A 16,787-nucleotide genomic window follows, 5' to 3' on the forward strand; every position below is an offset into this window, starting at 1 on the left:
AGCATTGCCTAGTGGATCTCTAACAAGATTGTTCAAATTATGCTCGGGTGAAAAAAGGCCCCGCCCTGGGGGTCACTTGTTATATGAGTTATATAGGAATAAACACTTCAAAAATTATCAGGTCATATATATTCTAGACTTTTATTATAATGACCTGATGACTCCAAGTGATTAGGGATCACTTGACTGTGACCTTGACCTACTTTCTTGTTTTTTAAGATACATCCTTGAAATTTGGATGACATGTACAGTTTTGCACACCAATTTTAAAACTGACTTTCAGTGACCATGAATGTGACCTATTGACCTACTTTCTAATATTTTAGCATCAATTTACCATTTTAAACATGTGGCTCATATTACTCAGGTGAGCGATTCAGGGTCATCATGACCCTCTTGTTCTCCTTATCTCTGTAATCACTTGATGGATTTGCTTTAAACTTAAAATAGTTATTCCTCATCATCACCAACATCATCTGGCACAAGGGCCATAACTCTTACATCAATATTTCATGAATTATCCCCCCATTTTACTTAGAATTTCAAGTTTTGATGCATTTTCACTCTTGTCATAATTATTTCTACAAAATGTAAATGGATTTGATTCAAACTGAAAGTAGTTGTTCCACATCATCTTCAGCATCATATGGTACAAGGTTCATAACTCCGGTACCAATATTTAATGAATTATCCCCCACTTTTACTTAGAATTTCAGGTTAAACTGTATCTCAATTATTACTAAATGGATTTGATTCAAACTTAAAGTAGTTGTTCAGCATCATCACTCACATCATATGACACAAGAGCCATAACTCTGCACCAATATTTCACGAATTATATCCCCTTTTCACTTAGAATTTCAGGTTAAAGTTTTGATGCACTTTCACTTTATCTCAGTTATTAATAAATGGCTTTGATTCAAACTTAAAATAGTTGTTCCAACTTATCACCCACATCATATGATACAAGGTGCATAACTCTGGTACCATTTTTTCATGAATTATGTCCCTTTTATTTAGTATTTAAGGTTAATATTGATGCATTTTCACTACATCTTAGTTCTTGCTAAATGGATTTGATTCAAACTTGAAGTAGTTGTTCCACATCATCACCCACATCATTTGACACAAGGTGCATAACTCTTGCACCAACATTATATAAATTATGCCCCCTTTTTTGCTTAGAATTATACTTATTTAGTGTTTTGATACACTTTATCTTTATCTCTCTTATTACTTAATATTTTTGACACAGACTCAAGCTGTTGTGCAATATCTTCATCCACCATTGGAGTCATTAAACACTCCAGTGACAGCTCCAGCTTCCTCAGATGTTCCCATTTTCACCATCCAGTATTGAAATAGTCGAGCGCACTGTCTCCTGTGACAGCTCTTGTTAAAACTTGTCTTTTGGTTCATATTGTTCAAATATCTCAGTATCTATCAAATGGAAATGTAGATCTATCAGTTACATTGAAATGGCAGGAAACTCTTTGGTTTTTGAATACATTTTGTACTTTCATATTAAAGGGATGTAATAACAAATTTTTATAGGAAACAATGAAACATACATTTGTAGTAGAGATCCAACTTGGGTCATGGGTCTTTTTGTTCCTTAAATAAATTTATAACAAAATGTATGCAAAGTGGAAAATATATGTTACTGACCACCTTAAATGTTGGGACCAATAGTCAGAATCTTAGATCTAAAGATAACCTTGGCAGAACCAATGAAAGTACATCTGTTACTGACAACCATAATTTTGTTTTAAGAGTGTTGTTCCTTTTCACAAACTATCATACTGTGGCTGTTTACATTTAAACACTCCTAAACTATACCACACACTTCCATTAAATACAAACAGCCTGTGTTATAATGGATGGTTTGAAGGCCAGGTTGAAGAATATCTTGGCAGTTTTCTTGTAAGTCTAGTTTCTAATTTCTAAAGAACATTAAAGATCGCCTCATTGTTCTGTTGAAAGAGATTATATTTCATAGATTCTACATTCTTTCTTATAGTCATACAAAACCTAAAGACCCTGTTTCGCATAAATGTTTCTTTTTAGCTCACCTTAATTTTGTTGGGTCTTCATCAAACTTGGTCTGTAGGATCATTACAAAGTACACTCTCAAATTTATTCATATGTGGGCAGTTGGTCCCTTGTAGGGGCTGCTAAGGCTAAAAATAAAAATACCTTTTAATGATGTCTTCACATGAACTGCTCATTGGATCTTCATAAAACTTGCTCAGTAGCATCATTATAAGGTCCTCTCCAAAATATGTTTAAAGACACTGATTCTGGTATGTCTGGTATGTGGCCTATGGAGATTGGCGATAAGGGCCAATACACAAGTCAGGACCATTGGTAGACTTGCTTCTGTTTATCATAATAAGCTACTGTATAGCTACTGTGCAGTAAACAAATTGAAGGTGATATTTCTCACCTTTATAGCAAATCAGTTCTCACCTTTATAACGAGTTTAGAAAGCTTGATTGAATTAGGGCTAAATCAACAAAGTGATAAGATACAACAGTGTTTTATCATATTTTTAATAAAGTAAGTTTTTTAACAATTATATCTCATTATTGCTGTTTTTTATTATCAAAAATATAAAAAATGCATTCAGGCACATAGCTTTTAGAAGTAATAAATTATTGTGTATTTTGAACAATGATATATCTTTATTGCTGGATTTTATTATACATAAAAGAAAGTTAACATTATTTAGACAACACAAGAGGAATTAAGCATTTTTAATATATAACATCCTTCTGTCTATATACCTTCTTTATCTATTAAAAATGCAACTGAACGCTTCTTTAATTTCTAATAAAATCCAGCATTTATCTTTTTTTTTTTTTTTTATTTTGTTACTTTTGATAAAAAGATCCTGTCTGGTCCAGTCTGATAAGGGTCCATAAAACCCCTGTAGACTTGACATGTAGCCTAATTATTTTCAGAGAATCATAAATTTTATTGCCTACAGGTAAATTGGTTATTTCCTGTGTTTTGCATTTTATTAATTGAAATGCTGTTTTTTTTATTCTTTTTTCAGCATGTACACAAAATTATTTTAATTGATAAGATACTAATTTTGACTGCTCAGTCATGTTGAGTAATGTCCTGGCCAATTAAATTATAACTCTTATAGCAAAGCATTTCTCACTATAAAATAATTATTCAAAACTTAATAAGAGAAATTACAAGTTTGTTTATTCAATGATAATGATCTTTTTATCAAAAGTAACAAAATAAAAACGAAAAAAAAAAATTGCTGGATTTTATTAGAAATTAAAGAAGCGTTCAGTTGCATTTTTAATAGATAAAGAAGGTATATAGACAGAATGATGTTATATATTAAAAATGCTTAATTCCTCTTGTGTTGTCTAAATAATGTTAACTTTCTTTTATGTATAATAAAATCCAGCAATAAAGATGGGATCCGGACATTTGCCCCCCAGGACATTTGCCCCCCAATAAAAAAGTGGACTGCTGGACATTTGCCCCCCAGTTGAAATGATAGATAGGACATTTGCCCCCCAGTGCTTATTTCTGAAACGGACATTTGCCCCCCAATATTTTTGTCCTCTAGTGACTTTTTAGGAACTTCGTACAAGCAGTACCACTTTTTCATTGGGGGGCAAATGTCCTGGGGGGCAAATGTCCAGATCCCAATACTAAGTAGTAAATTAGAGCTCATGTATTAATAACATGGAGTTAAGTGTTTGACCATGTTAGCTCTATGAGTGGAAAGCTGCTTTACTAATGATTACATACAGCCTACCTGGTTTTGTTCCTGACATTAAGGATTATATTTGGGGAGAATTTATTCAGAATATGAAGACTTGGCTGACCCTTTAGAGCTTAATGAAACTACATCTCTCAAAATTTGACATACACCAAAAATGCCATTGTCTAGGAAGTACAATGTCCTCTGGCAACATTTCTTGTTCATGCTTGTCAGTATTGCTCGTGCACCATGTTTATTGCCAAATTCTAAATGACAAATAGTGCAAAATGCTATCTGAAGGACTGACAAATGAGCCATTGGCATTTGGTAAATGAGCAATCGGCAAATAGCAATTAGCATTTTGCAGCTGGTATGTCTGAACAGATAGATATTAACAATAGGCATGTCTGAATTCAGTTAGCTATTACTTATTAGCAATTGACAGATTAGGCAAATAGCAAATTATTTGGCAGTATCGAATTTGCATGATTAGAAAGGGAGCATATGGAAGGCTGATTGCCAAATGCTAAATGTCAAATATTGACTGTCAAATGCTAATTTTCAAATGATAAAATGGGAAAGTAAATGCCAAATTCTTATTGTTCAGTGCTTATTCAAATAAAGAGCTAAATATGTATAAATGCATCCTATATATTCATTGGCCTTTTGTTATATAACTTTGTCTCTGATTTAAAACTTTCTTTTCATTTTTTCAAACATTTTAGAGAACTTTTTTTTCTCTATGTTCCAAGGATTGGTGGAACATGTTATTGTTTCATATCAGCTGGTAGAACATTATAAGTTTTCAAATAATTAAAAGTTACATTCATTAGTTTAAGAGACTAATGAAATCATTAACTCATAACGTGAAAGAATTTGACGTTTGGCAATAAGCATTAGCTATTTGTCATTTAGCAAGAAGTAACAGGCATTTAGCATTGAATGTTTGCCATTTAACAATTAGCATGGCACAATGGCCTTCCACAGGAGCACATATGAAGATGGTAAAATTATTTCAAGTCAGTATGCATGAAGAAAATTACATTAGGGTGATTTTCAGGTCAATTTCTTAGAAAATTACAAGGATGTTATAGCTTTTATAGACTTACTTGGCAGTGGATTTATGTAGTCTCTGGTTAAGGAGTGTTGCTGTATATGAATACAGTGTAGGAAGACACTGTCAGGGTATTTCATTTCCTGTAAATTGTGTTTGATAAAACTGAGGCTTCCAAATGAAAACATGAAGTACAAAATAAACAGCAATGTAGTTTACATATTTATTTCTATAACTGACATACAATTTACAAGCACTATCATATTCAAAACAACAATCTGAACAACAAAGTTAGCACTTAGTTCTTTTACATATATATGTAGTCAATGTCAATCTAGTCTAGACAGTTCACAAAACACACTGGTCCACACTTCTGCTGCCTTATCTTGACCTGTGCTGCCCTCTGTTGGGGATGATGACATCACTGGAGGTGTCTGCTCATTGTCGTCTGCTTCAATGCTGGACTTGATTGACCTTGCGGTATGCTGAACCTGAAATTAAAATGAAATGTTTAAAATAAAAGAGAAAGAGAGCTGAATATGTTTTACATAATAATGTAGCAAACTAGCTTTTATGATTCTGAAGCTGTTGATATATTAGATATAGATAGCTGAGTTCAAAACCTTGCTTGGGATTTAAAATCTCCTTGAGATAAAACCATCCAGCTGGCTTACAGAAGATAGGTGGTGCTACTGGGTTCCCACCTGTAAATCCAACAAAACAAAAATAACAGACTAACAGTTTTCTTCATGGAATCACTGTATTGTTATCAGTTACACTAAACCCCACTTTGAACTCAGAAAATTTTTGTGGGTTGAAGGAACGATTCTATTGTAGTTTTTTATTCCAGATGTAAGAAAACAATATGTACCTCAGTCCATTTCCTGTTGGAGAACTGTTTGAACATCTGACATACACCCTCGTTGACAGACAGACGGAGAACCAATCGTAGATGTTGAGACTGGTTGTCTTCTATAGCTGACATCAGAGACTGTTGACCCAGACTGGTTATACTTCTCTCTGAAATATAGAAAATACAAAATCAACACATATTGCAAATATATCACAACACAATAAATTATTTAATGTAAATTCATTTCAAAGATAAGCTGAAGATAAGATAGTATGGCATTTCTGTTCCTCTCGAATAAAAATATAATTAATTTGAACAAAACAAGTAATATATTTTTTCTGTGCCTTGGTGTATGGATTTCACATATAGAAATAAATACTAAATGTGTTTTTTGCATATAAAGTTATTCATTGCACTGCAGTTCTGAGAACTTTTTGCAAAGGCTGCAATATAATGCTTATATGATTACTAAGAGAAGATTGGTTTTACCTAACTGTGAGACAGTAACATCACTGTTATGGAGAGCCACCAACTGACTGCGTAAAGCTGAAGCTGCGGAGACAACATCCATGTTGTTTTATTTAATATATACTTCACTTGGCTTGGTATAATTCAGTAGTGTCTAACTAGACTTAAATATATTAGCTTGGTATAATTCTGCTCAATGTGTGTTTAGGTCAGAGTCACAAAGTGTGTTGGCTTGGGTCTGGTGTCCTACCAGTATTTATATGAAAATCCTTCCATTGTTTTAAAGTTTGCCTTTAATTACCTTACCAGTTTGTTTTAATGACTTGAACACAGCTTACTGTAGACAAACAATGTATCTTTGATGTTTGAAACTTCAAAGTGAGATTAAAAAAGTTAATGATACTAATTAATAACATGATTTAAATGTTTGCATCACTAATTGCACTAATTAGTCTTCATTAAGAATTATTAAAGAGAGATTAAGTAATTAATAATCTATTTTGATTATTGACACAATTATCTAATTAATATTAATTAAATTGGGTGATAATTTCAGTCTGAAAAATTATAATTCACAAAAAAGTTTTAACAAAAAAATATATAAGTAAAAAGTTACATATTTGGATTCTTACCTGATTAAACTTTTTGTGCTGCTTTACATAGTATTGTCTTAACCCTACTCTGCTAAATTTCTATAATGAACTTGTCTTTCAGTTTGGACAGTACCATTAACTGTTAAAAGGCCGGGCTGCTTACAAAAAAGGTACTGACTGAATAGGGAACAGTGCAGATCATGATCATACTGCATGAATGTGCAGGCTGATCGTGATCTACACTAGTCGCAAAAGCAGAATGAGTTGTGTTTAGCATGATACGGGTTAAGCATTTAATGCCACTTCCCTTTGAATGTAAATCTGGTCAGAATCAGCACTTTAAAACAAGATTTACTGCTCTGAAATCTTATTCAATGGCAAATCAACAACAATATTTATTCAATAATTAAACCATAATGCTTCAGATACTGAGGGAAGCTTTTCAATATACAATATAGATATAATTCTGAAATACAATTTGTTAAAGTGTTAATAAGTATACAAGTGTTGCTTCTAAAATAAAACTAACTTTCAATATCTTGTCTCGGTTTATTTGCAAAATAAGTGAATTTGACAGACTGCTTTTCATAGACGTCAGATTATCAAATTTATTGAGAGTGGGCCGTCTACAATAATATGGTTTTAAATATTTTCTTCATATTTTTTTATTCAACAGACATACACACTGTTTATAATATTTTCTTTTTTAATTAAAGGTAGTCATGTTTTAGTACAGTAACAGATTTGTTTGAAACTATAACAACCGATCAGTTACTAATACTTGTAGAGTGTCTGAGTGCTTACAGCATGTAAGTTTTTCACTGGAAGTCTTTTTAAAATTTCTTTATTCTAGCCTGGATAGAATAATTTTAGCATATTGGACTGACAGACTTTTTTCTCCCAGTGTAAACAGTAAACATGGGTATATACTCCAAATTAGAAGCAACTGTAACACTTCTTGCAGCACCTTAACAAATGATGAATATTTTGTATTAGCAAAGGATTTGAAAGTATAAACTTGATGAATTTGATAAAAGCCTGCTCGGCCTGCAGAATATTATTGTAAGACTATAATATCATATTTACCAAAGCAAAGGTTTGCAGTGACAGTAATACATCTTTTGTAAAGTTTGTAAAATTATTATTTCCTCCCTTTGCATGTCTTAGGAAATAATTGAATCTAGAAGCTAAACAAGTTTTTAGCTTGACTATACAAAGTATATCGAGAGCTATCCTACTCACCCTGGCATCGGCATCTTTCCGCATCCCCACCTTGGTTAAAGTTTTTTTACACTAGTCTTTCTCTTTTTATGTCCGCCTTCGAAGAAGGAGGGGTATATTGTTTTGCAGATGTCGGTATGTAGACCAATTGGTTTCCGGATGATAACTAAAGAACGCTTGAGCCTAGGATCATGAAAGTTGATAGGAAGGTTGGTCATGACCAGTAGATGACCCCTATTGATTTTGAGGTCAGTTGGTCAAAGGTCAAGGTCACAGTGACCTGGAACAGTTAAACGGTTTCCGGATGATAACCGAAGAACACATGGCCCTAGGATCATGAAAGTTGACAGTTCTACGAGCTGTTGTTTCTCGTTATCTCTGTAATTACTTGATGGATTTGCTTTAAACTTAAAATAGTTATTCCTCATCATCACCTACATAATCTGGCACAAGGGTCATAACTCTCACACCAATATTTCATGAATTATCTTCCCTTTTTACTTAGAATTTTAGGTAAAAGTTTTGATTTTCACTGTTATCTCAATTATTACTAAATGGATTTGATTCAAACTGAAAGTAGTTGTTCCACATCATCTCCCACATCATATGACACAAGGTTCATAACTCTGATGCCAATATTTAATGAATTACCCCCCACTTTTACTTAGAATTTCAGGTTAAACTGTATCTTAGTTATTTACTGAATGGATTTGATTTAAACTTAAAGTAGTTGTTCAGCATCATCACTCACTTCATATGACACAAGAGCCATAACTCTTTCACCAATATTTCATGAATTATCTCCCCTTTTCACTTAGAATTTCAGGTTATAGTTTTGATACACTTTCACTCTATCTCAGTTATTACTAAATGGATTTGATTCAAACTTAAAATAGTTGTTTCAACTTATCACCCACATCATATGACACATAACTTGGGTACCAATTTTTCATGAATAATGCCCCTTTTACTTAGAATTTAAGGTTAATTTTGATGCATTTTCACTATATCTTAGTCATTACTAAATGGATCTGATTCAAACTTGAAGTAGTTGTTCCACATCATCACTCGCATCATATGACACAAGGTGCATAACTCTTGCGCCAATATTACTTAATATTTTTGACACAGACTCGGGGTATTGTGCAATATCTTCATCCGCCATTGGAGTCATTAAATACTCATGTGACAGCTCCAGCTTCCTCAGATGTGCCCAGTTTCACTATCCAGCATCGAAATAGTCGAGTACACTGTCTCTTGTGACAGCTCTTGTTAAAACTTCTCTTATTATACGTCTGAAGGGACGTATTATGTTATGATGCTGGTGTCTGTCCGTCAGTCTGTCTGTCCGTTAGCAATTTTGTGTCTGCTCTGTAACTCCTGAACCCCTTGAAGGATTTCAAGGAAACTTGACACAAATGTTCACCACAACGAGACGACGTGCAGAGCACATGTTCCGGATGACTCGCTTTAAGGTCAAGGTCACACTTAGGGGTCAAAAGTCATATTAGTTTGTTTCGTGTCTGCTCTGTAACTCTTGAAATGCTGGAAGGATTTCAAAGAAACTTGGCAGAAATGTTCACCACACTGAGACGATGTGCAGAGCGCATGTTCCAGATGACTCGCTTCAAGGTCAAGGTCACACTTAAATGTCAAAGGTCATATATGACTTTGCTTTGTGTATATTGCTCTGCATTGCAGTGCTCTTGTTTTTATGTGGCAGACCTCTTTTTTGTTCACTTACAATATTTTTTTAATTACTTCCCTTTTATGTTACTATAAATAGCTTATTTTGAAACTTTTATTATTGGCCATAGGGAAAAACCGAGACCACTTTTCTGTGGTACAACATGGATGGTACCTATAATTTTTAGGGGTATTTTTACATACCTGTACCTGATAAGGATTTTTTTTTTGTGGACTTAGATTTGTTTTTTGAAGTTTTCCTTTTGTTGTTCCAGTCCTTTGGACTACAACAGTCAAGTTCTTTAAATTTTGCTCCCATCCTATGATGTAACCTTTCGGGCGTATATTGCCCCACTTGGCGGAGCTCTTCTTGTGAAAATATTTCAGTATCTATCAAATGCAAATGTAGATCTATCGGTTACATTGAAATGGCAGGAAACACTTTTGTTTTTGAATACTTTCATATTAAAGGGATGTAATTGCAAATTTTTATAGGAAACAATGAAACATACATTTATAGTAGAGATCCAACTTTATGTCATGGGTCATTTTGTTCCTTAAATAAATTTATCTTACTGCGGCTGTTTACATTTAAACACTCCTAAACTTTACCAGACATACACTTCCATTATACAAACAGCCTGTGTTATAATGGATGGTTTGAAGGCCAGGTTGAAGAATATCTTGGCAGTTTTCTTGTAAGTCTAGTTTCTAAATTTTAAAGAATATTAAAGATCGCCTCATTGTTCTGTTGAAAGAGATTATATTTTCATAGATTCTACATTCTTTCTTAAAGTCATACAAAACCTAAAGACCCGGTTTCGCATGAATGTTTCTTTTTTGCTCACCTTAACTTTGTTAGGTCTTCATGAAACTTGGTCTGTAGCATCATTATGAGGTCCTCTCATAATTTTATACAAATGGGAGCACTTGGCCCCTTTTAGGAGACAAAAGAGCTTAAATTAGAAATACTTTCCTTCTTTACATGAACCGCTAGATGAATCTTCATCAAACTTGGTCTGTAGCATCATTCTAAGGTCCTCTCACAGTTTTATACAAATGGGGGCACTAGGGGCCCCTTTGAGGGGACACTAGAGCTAAGATTAGAAATACCTTTAAACAACTTCTTCTCATGAACTGCTTGATGGATCTTCATCAAACATGGTTTGCAGCATAATTATAAGGTCCTTTCCCAATTTTGTTCAAATTGGAATGATTGGTCCCTTTTAGGGGCTACCAGAGCTGTAATTAGAAATGCCTTTAAATGACTCCTCATGAACTACTTGATGGATCATCATCAAACTTGATTAGTAGCATCATTATAAGCTCGTTCACCAACATTGTTCAGTTAGGGGTACTTGGTCCCTTTTAGGGGCTACTAGAGTTCAAAAAAGAAAAACTTCAAATAACATCTTCTCATGGATTGCTTGATTTATTTGATTTGGTTCCTTTTAGGGACAACTGGAGCTAAAAATAGAAATACCTTTAAAAGACTTCTTCTCATGAACTGCTAGATCTCCATCAAACTTTGTCTGTAGCATCATTATAAGCTCATCTTCCAAAGTTATTCAAACAGAGCACTTAGCCTTTTTTAGGAGCTGCTAGAGCTGAAATTAGAAATACCTTTAACAACTTATTCTCATGAACAGCTAGATGAATCTTTGTCAAACTTTGCCTGTAGCATCATTATAAGGTCCTCTTCCAATTTTATTCAGTTGGGGCAGCCCCTTTAAGGAGCCGCTAGAGCTGAAATTAGAAATACCTTAAACAACTTCTTTTCATAAACAGGTAGATGGATCTTCATCAAACTTGGTCTGTAGGATCATTACAAAGTACACTCTCAAATTTATTCATATGTGGGCAGTTGGTCCCTTTTAGGGGCTGCTAAGGCTAAAAATAAAAATACCTTTTAATGATGTCTTCATATGAACTGCTCAATGGATCTTCATAAAACTTGCTCAGTAGCATCATTATAAGGTCCTCTCCAAAATTTGTTCAATTGGGTGTGTGCTTGACTCTTTTTACTGGCCGCTAGAGTTAAGAATAGAAATGCTTTAAAATGACTTCTTCTCATAGACCGCTTGATGGATCTTCATCAAACTTGATTTATAGCATCATTATAAGGTCCTTTAACAAATCTGTTCAATTGGAGACACTTGACTCCTTTTAGGGGCTGCTAGAGTTAAAAATAAAAATACCTTTGAATAACTTCTTGTCTTGAATTGCTTGATGGGTCTTCATCAAACCTTGTCTGGAGCATCATTATAAGGTCCTTTACCATGTTTGTTCAATTGGGGGCACTTGGCCCCTTTTAGGGGCCACTAGAGCTTAAAATAGAAATACCTTTCATTAACTGCTTGATGGATCTTCATCAAACTTGGTCTGTAACATCATTATAAGGTTTTATGCTAAATTTATCGAAATGGGGGCACTGTGGCCTTTTAAGGGGCCACTAGAGTTAAAATAGAAATACCTTTAAATGATATATAATTCTGATGGATATGCGTTTTTGGTGTGTGACAGCAAAATATAGAAAAAAAACTTTAAATTACTTTTGCTTTAATGAACATCTTAAAGGATTTTCACAAAACCTAGTTAGAAGCAAAGTGAGATAGTTAAAGTTTTCTTCAGGTCAGTTACTTAGGCCCATTTGGGCCTCTTGTATGTCATTATGGTCCATTGTTTTTAAACATTCGACCACTTGTTATATTCAGTGTTAACAAGCTTTGACTATGATCTCTTTGTGGTATCTATTCCAAATTAGCATGAATCTTATTATACTTTAAACTAAATTGTACTGAAAATACTATGAATAAATATCCTTGTGATAAGATATTGCTGGAAATGTAGATATCAACTGCATATTGGCAAGAGAGTGGAAATGGGTCAATTGCTACCCTGTATGGAATGCAGGTTTGGACATGCCAATTGCCATTTCCTAGTAGCCATTTGCATTATGATATGTCATTTGTTAATTGGGAAATAGATTTTAGTTTTGCATGCTTTTGTTGGAAAATAAAACACGGTTTTGAGTATGCGTAGTAATTTAATCACAAGGCCTAACACGTTCGAATTACACCAGGAAGGGATATTTATCTGGAATAAATGTGAGGGAGTAAACCGGAACAGCCAAAAGTGGGTCATTTTGTAAAACGTGTTCTAATCAACAAGACAATACACGGTAAAATCCTTCTTTGTTTATATAAAAGAAAATCTTAAAACTGTTAGAATTGACATTTTGTCAATTTCTAATAATGCCATTTGCCAACTCAATTCTAACTGCAGACAGCTCATTTACTAAATGCTACTTGCCAACTGCTCTTTTGCCAATTGCTTGTTAAACTTTGCTTAATGTTATTTATCAATTGTTCATTTGCCAGTTGCTGACTGACTTTTGCTCATTTGCTTAGTGTCATTTACCAACTGCTTATTTACCAGTTGCTGTTTGTTTGTCAATTGCTGCCATTTCTAAAGATTTGCATTCTACAATTTTTGCAGTCAGTACTAAGTGGTAAATTAGAGCTCATGTATTAATAGCAAGTGTTTGACCATGTTAGCTCTATGAGTGGAAAGCTGCTTTACTAATGATTACATACAGCCTACCTGGTTTTGTTCCTGACATTAAGGATTATATTTGGGGAGAATTTAATATATAGAATATGAAGACTTGGCTGACCCTTTAGAGCTTAAGCACTTGAATGAAACTACATCTCTCAAAATTTTACATACACCAAAAATGCCATTGTCTAGGAAGTACAATGTCCACTGGCAACATTTCTTGTTCATGCTTGTCAGTATTGATCGTGCACCATGTTTATTGCCAAATTCTAAATGACAAATAGTGCAAAATGCTATCTGAAGGACTGACAAATGAGCCATTGGCATTTGGTAAATGAGCAATAGGCAAATAGCAGTTAGCATTTTGCAACTGGTATGTCTGAACAGATAGATATTAGCAATAGGCATGTCTGAATTCAGTAAGCTATTAGTTATTAGCAATTGACAGATTAGGCAAATAGCAAATTATTTGGCAGTACCGAATTTGCATGATTAGAAAGGGAGCATATGGTAGGCTGATTGCCAAATGCTAAATGTCAAATATTGACTGTCAAATGCTAATTTTCAAATGATAAATGCCCATTGTTAATTGCAAAATTGGAAAGTAAATGCCAAATTCTTATTGTTCAGTGCTTGAATATGTATGAATGCATCCTTTAAATATTCATTGGCCTTTGTTATATAACTTTGTCTCTATTAAAAACTTTCTTTTCATTTTTTTCAAACATGTTAGAGAACTGTTTCTATCTCTATGGTCTGGTGATTGGTGGAACATGTTATTGTTTCAGATCAGACTGGTAGAACATTATAAGTTTTCAAATAATTAAAAGTTACATTCATTAGTTTAAAAGACAGAAATCATTAATTCATAAAGAATTTGAAGTTTGGCAATAAGCATTAGCTATTTGTCATTTAGCATTTAGCAAGAAGTAATAGGCATTTAGCATTGAATGTTTGCCATTTGGCAATTAGCATGGCACAATGGCCTTCCACAGGAGCACATATGAAGATGGTAAAATTATTTCAGGTCAGTATGCATGAAGAAAATTACATTAGGATGATTTTCAGGTCAATTTCTTGTATACAAATTACAAGGATGTTATAGCTTTTATAGACTTACTTGGCAGTGGATTTATGTAGTCTCTGGATAAGGAGTGTTGCTGTATATGAATACAGTGTAGGAAGACACTGACAGGGTATTTCATTTCCTGTAAATTGTGTTTGATAAAACTGAGGTTTCCAAATGAAAACATGAAGTACAAAATAAACAGCAATGTAGGTTATATATTTATTTCTATAACTGACATACATACAAGCACTATCATATTCAACAACAATCTGAACAACAAAGTTAGCACTTAGTTCTTTTACATATACATGTAGTCAATGTCAATCTAGTCTAGACAGTTCACAAAACACACTGGTCCACACTTCTTCTGCCTTATCTTGACCTGTGCTGCCCTCTGTTGGGGATGATGACATCACTGGAGGTGTCTGCTCATTGTCGTCTGCTTCCATGCTGGACTTGATTGACCTGGCGGTATTCTGAACCTAAAATTAAAATGAAAACATGTTTAAAATAACAGAGAAACAGAGCTGAATATGTTTTACATAATAATGTAGCAAACTAGCTTTTATGATTCTGAAGCTGTGGATATATTAGATATAGATAGCTGAGTTCAAAACCTTGCTTGGGATTTAAAATCTCCTTGAGATAAAACCATCCAGCTGGCTTACAGAAGATATTGTATTGTTATCAGTTACACTAAACCCCACTTTGAACTCAGAAAATTTTTGTGGGTTGAAGGAACGATTCTATTGTAGTTTTTTATTCCAGAAGTAAGAAGTAAGAAAACAATATGTACCTCAGTCCATTTCCTGTTGGAGAACTGTTTGAACATCTGACATACACCCTCGTTGACAGACAGACGGAGAACCAATCGTAGATGTTGAGACTGGTTGTCTTCTATAGCTGACATCAGAGACTGTTGACCCAGACTGGTTATACTTCTCTCTGAAATATAGAAATTACAAAATCAACACATATATCACAACAATTAATACAAATTCATTTCAAAGATAAGCTTAAGATAAGATAGTTTGGCATATCTGTTCCTCTAGAATAAAAAGATAATTAATTTGAACAAAACAAGTAATATATTTTTTTCTGTGCCTTGGTGTATGGATTTCACATATAGAAATAAATACTAAATGTGTTTTTTGCATATAAAGTTATTCATTGCACTGCAGTGCCAGTTCTGAGAACTTTTTGCAAAGGCTGCAATATAATGCTTATATGAAATAAAAAATTTTTTAAGAAGATTTCCTTACCTAACTGTGAGACAGTAACATCACTGTTGTGGAGAGCCACCAACTGACTGCGTAAAGCTGAAGCTGCGGAGACAACATCCATGTTGTTTTATTTAATATATATTTCACTTGGCTTGGTATAATTCAGTAATGTCTAACTAGACTTAAATATATTAGCTTGGTATAATTCTGCTCAATGTGTGTTTAGGTCAGAGTCACAAAGTGTGTTGGCTTGGGTCTGGTGTCCTACCAATATTTATATGAAAATCCTCACATTGTTTTAAAGTTTGCCTTTAATTACCTTACCAGTTTGTTTTAATGACTTGAACACAGCTTACTGTAGACAAACAATTATTATTATTATTATACCAGATTTATATAGCGCCCTTTTCATGATCACTTTCACGTTCAAAGGCGCTTTACATAGTTCAAATGCAGCCACACAGGGCGCATAATTCATCCTCTACTAGTACAGACACAGAGCGATCTGACCAGAGGGACAGAGTGAGACAAAGCCCCCACGACAGAGAGATGAGAAATCAGATACAGGCTTGCCCGGCTAACTTAGCCTAGCTCGTTGCGAATAGACAGCCTGGTTCTTTAACGTGCCCAGTTATATAGCACTGATACACGCAAGGATTGCCTGGGTTCCTGACCAGTACACCTCTAGTTGGGTGGGAAACACTGAAAAGCGTTTCTGAAAATTCCCGAGTAGCTGCCAGGGATCGAACCCCGACCTCAGGATTGGAAGGCCAGTGTGCAAACCACTGAGCTATCCGTCCACCGTTCTAACAATGAATCTTTGATGTTTGAAACTTCAAAGTTAGATTAAAAAAGTTAATGATACTAATTAACATCATGATTTAAATGTTTGCATCACTATTTATATTAATCAATTTTCATTAAGAAAATAATTAACAATTATATATTATAATTACTCACACAGTTATTCAATTAATGTTAATTGAATTCAATGTTAATTTCACTTCTTAGATTATGTGAATTTTTTTTTAAATACAAGTAAATTAAAAAAAAAAATTAAAATTTATAGTTTGGGTTTCTTGCTCAGAACTTAACTTGATTAAACTTCTTTAATGCAAAATTTAATTAATCACATTGGTGGGTCTTCAGACTTAGACTAGTATGAACAAATTTAATGGATATGTATTTCACCAGGACTAATATATACATATTTTTATATACAGTGCAAAATATAATACAAATGGAATCAATAATTGAGCCATGCCATGAGAAAACCAACATAGTGGGTTTGCGAGCAGCATGGATCCAGACCAGCCTGCGCATCTGCGC

The 16,787-nt window shown here is 33.8% G+C and overlaps 1 protein-coding gene across 1 annotated transcript; it reads right to left on the reverse strand.

Moving 5' to 3' along the window:
* Positions 1 to 14,425: 14,425 nt before the first annotated feature.
* Positions 14,426 to 15,775, reverse strand: LOC128557504 (uncharacterized). The gene is made up of 3 exons (XM_053544897.1): positions 15,498 to 15,775; positions 15,032 to 15,180; positions 14,426 to 14,717 (listed from the first exon to the last, which is right to left on the reverse strand). The coding sequence occupies exons 1-3, from the start codon at positions 15,577 to 15,579 to the stop codon at positions 14,556 to 14,558; spliced, it is 393 nt and encodes a 130-aa protein (XP_053400872.1). The 5' UTR covers positions 15,580 to 15,775; the 3' UTR covers positions 14,426 to 14,555.
* Positions 15,776 to 16,787: the final 1,012 nt, after the last annotated feature.

The sequence above is a fragment of the Mercenaria mercenaria genome, chromosome 5 (genome assembly GCF_021730395.1).
Source record: "Mercenaria mercenaria strain notata chromosome 5, MADL_Memer_1, whole genome shotgun sequence".
Taxonomy (NCBI): Eukaryota; Metazoa; Mollusca; class Bivalvia; order Venerida; family Veneridae; genus Mercenaria; species Mercenaria mercenaria.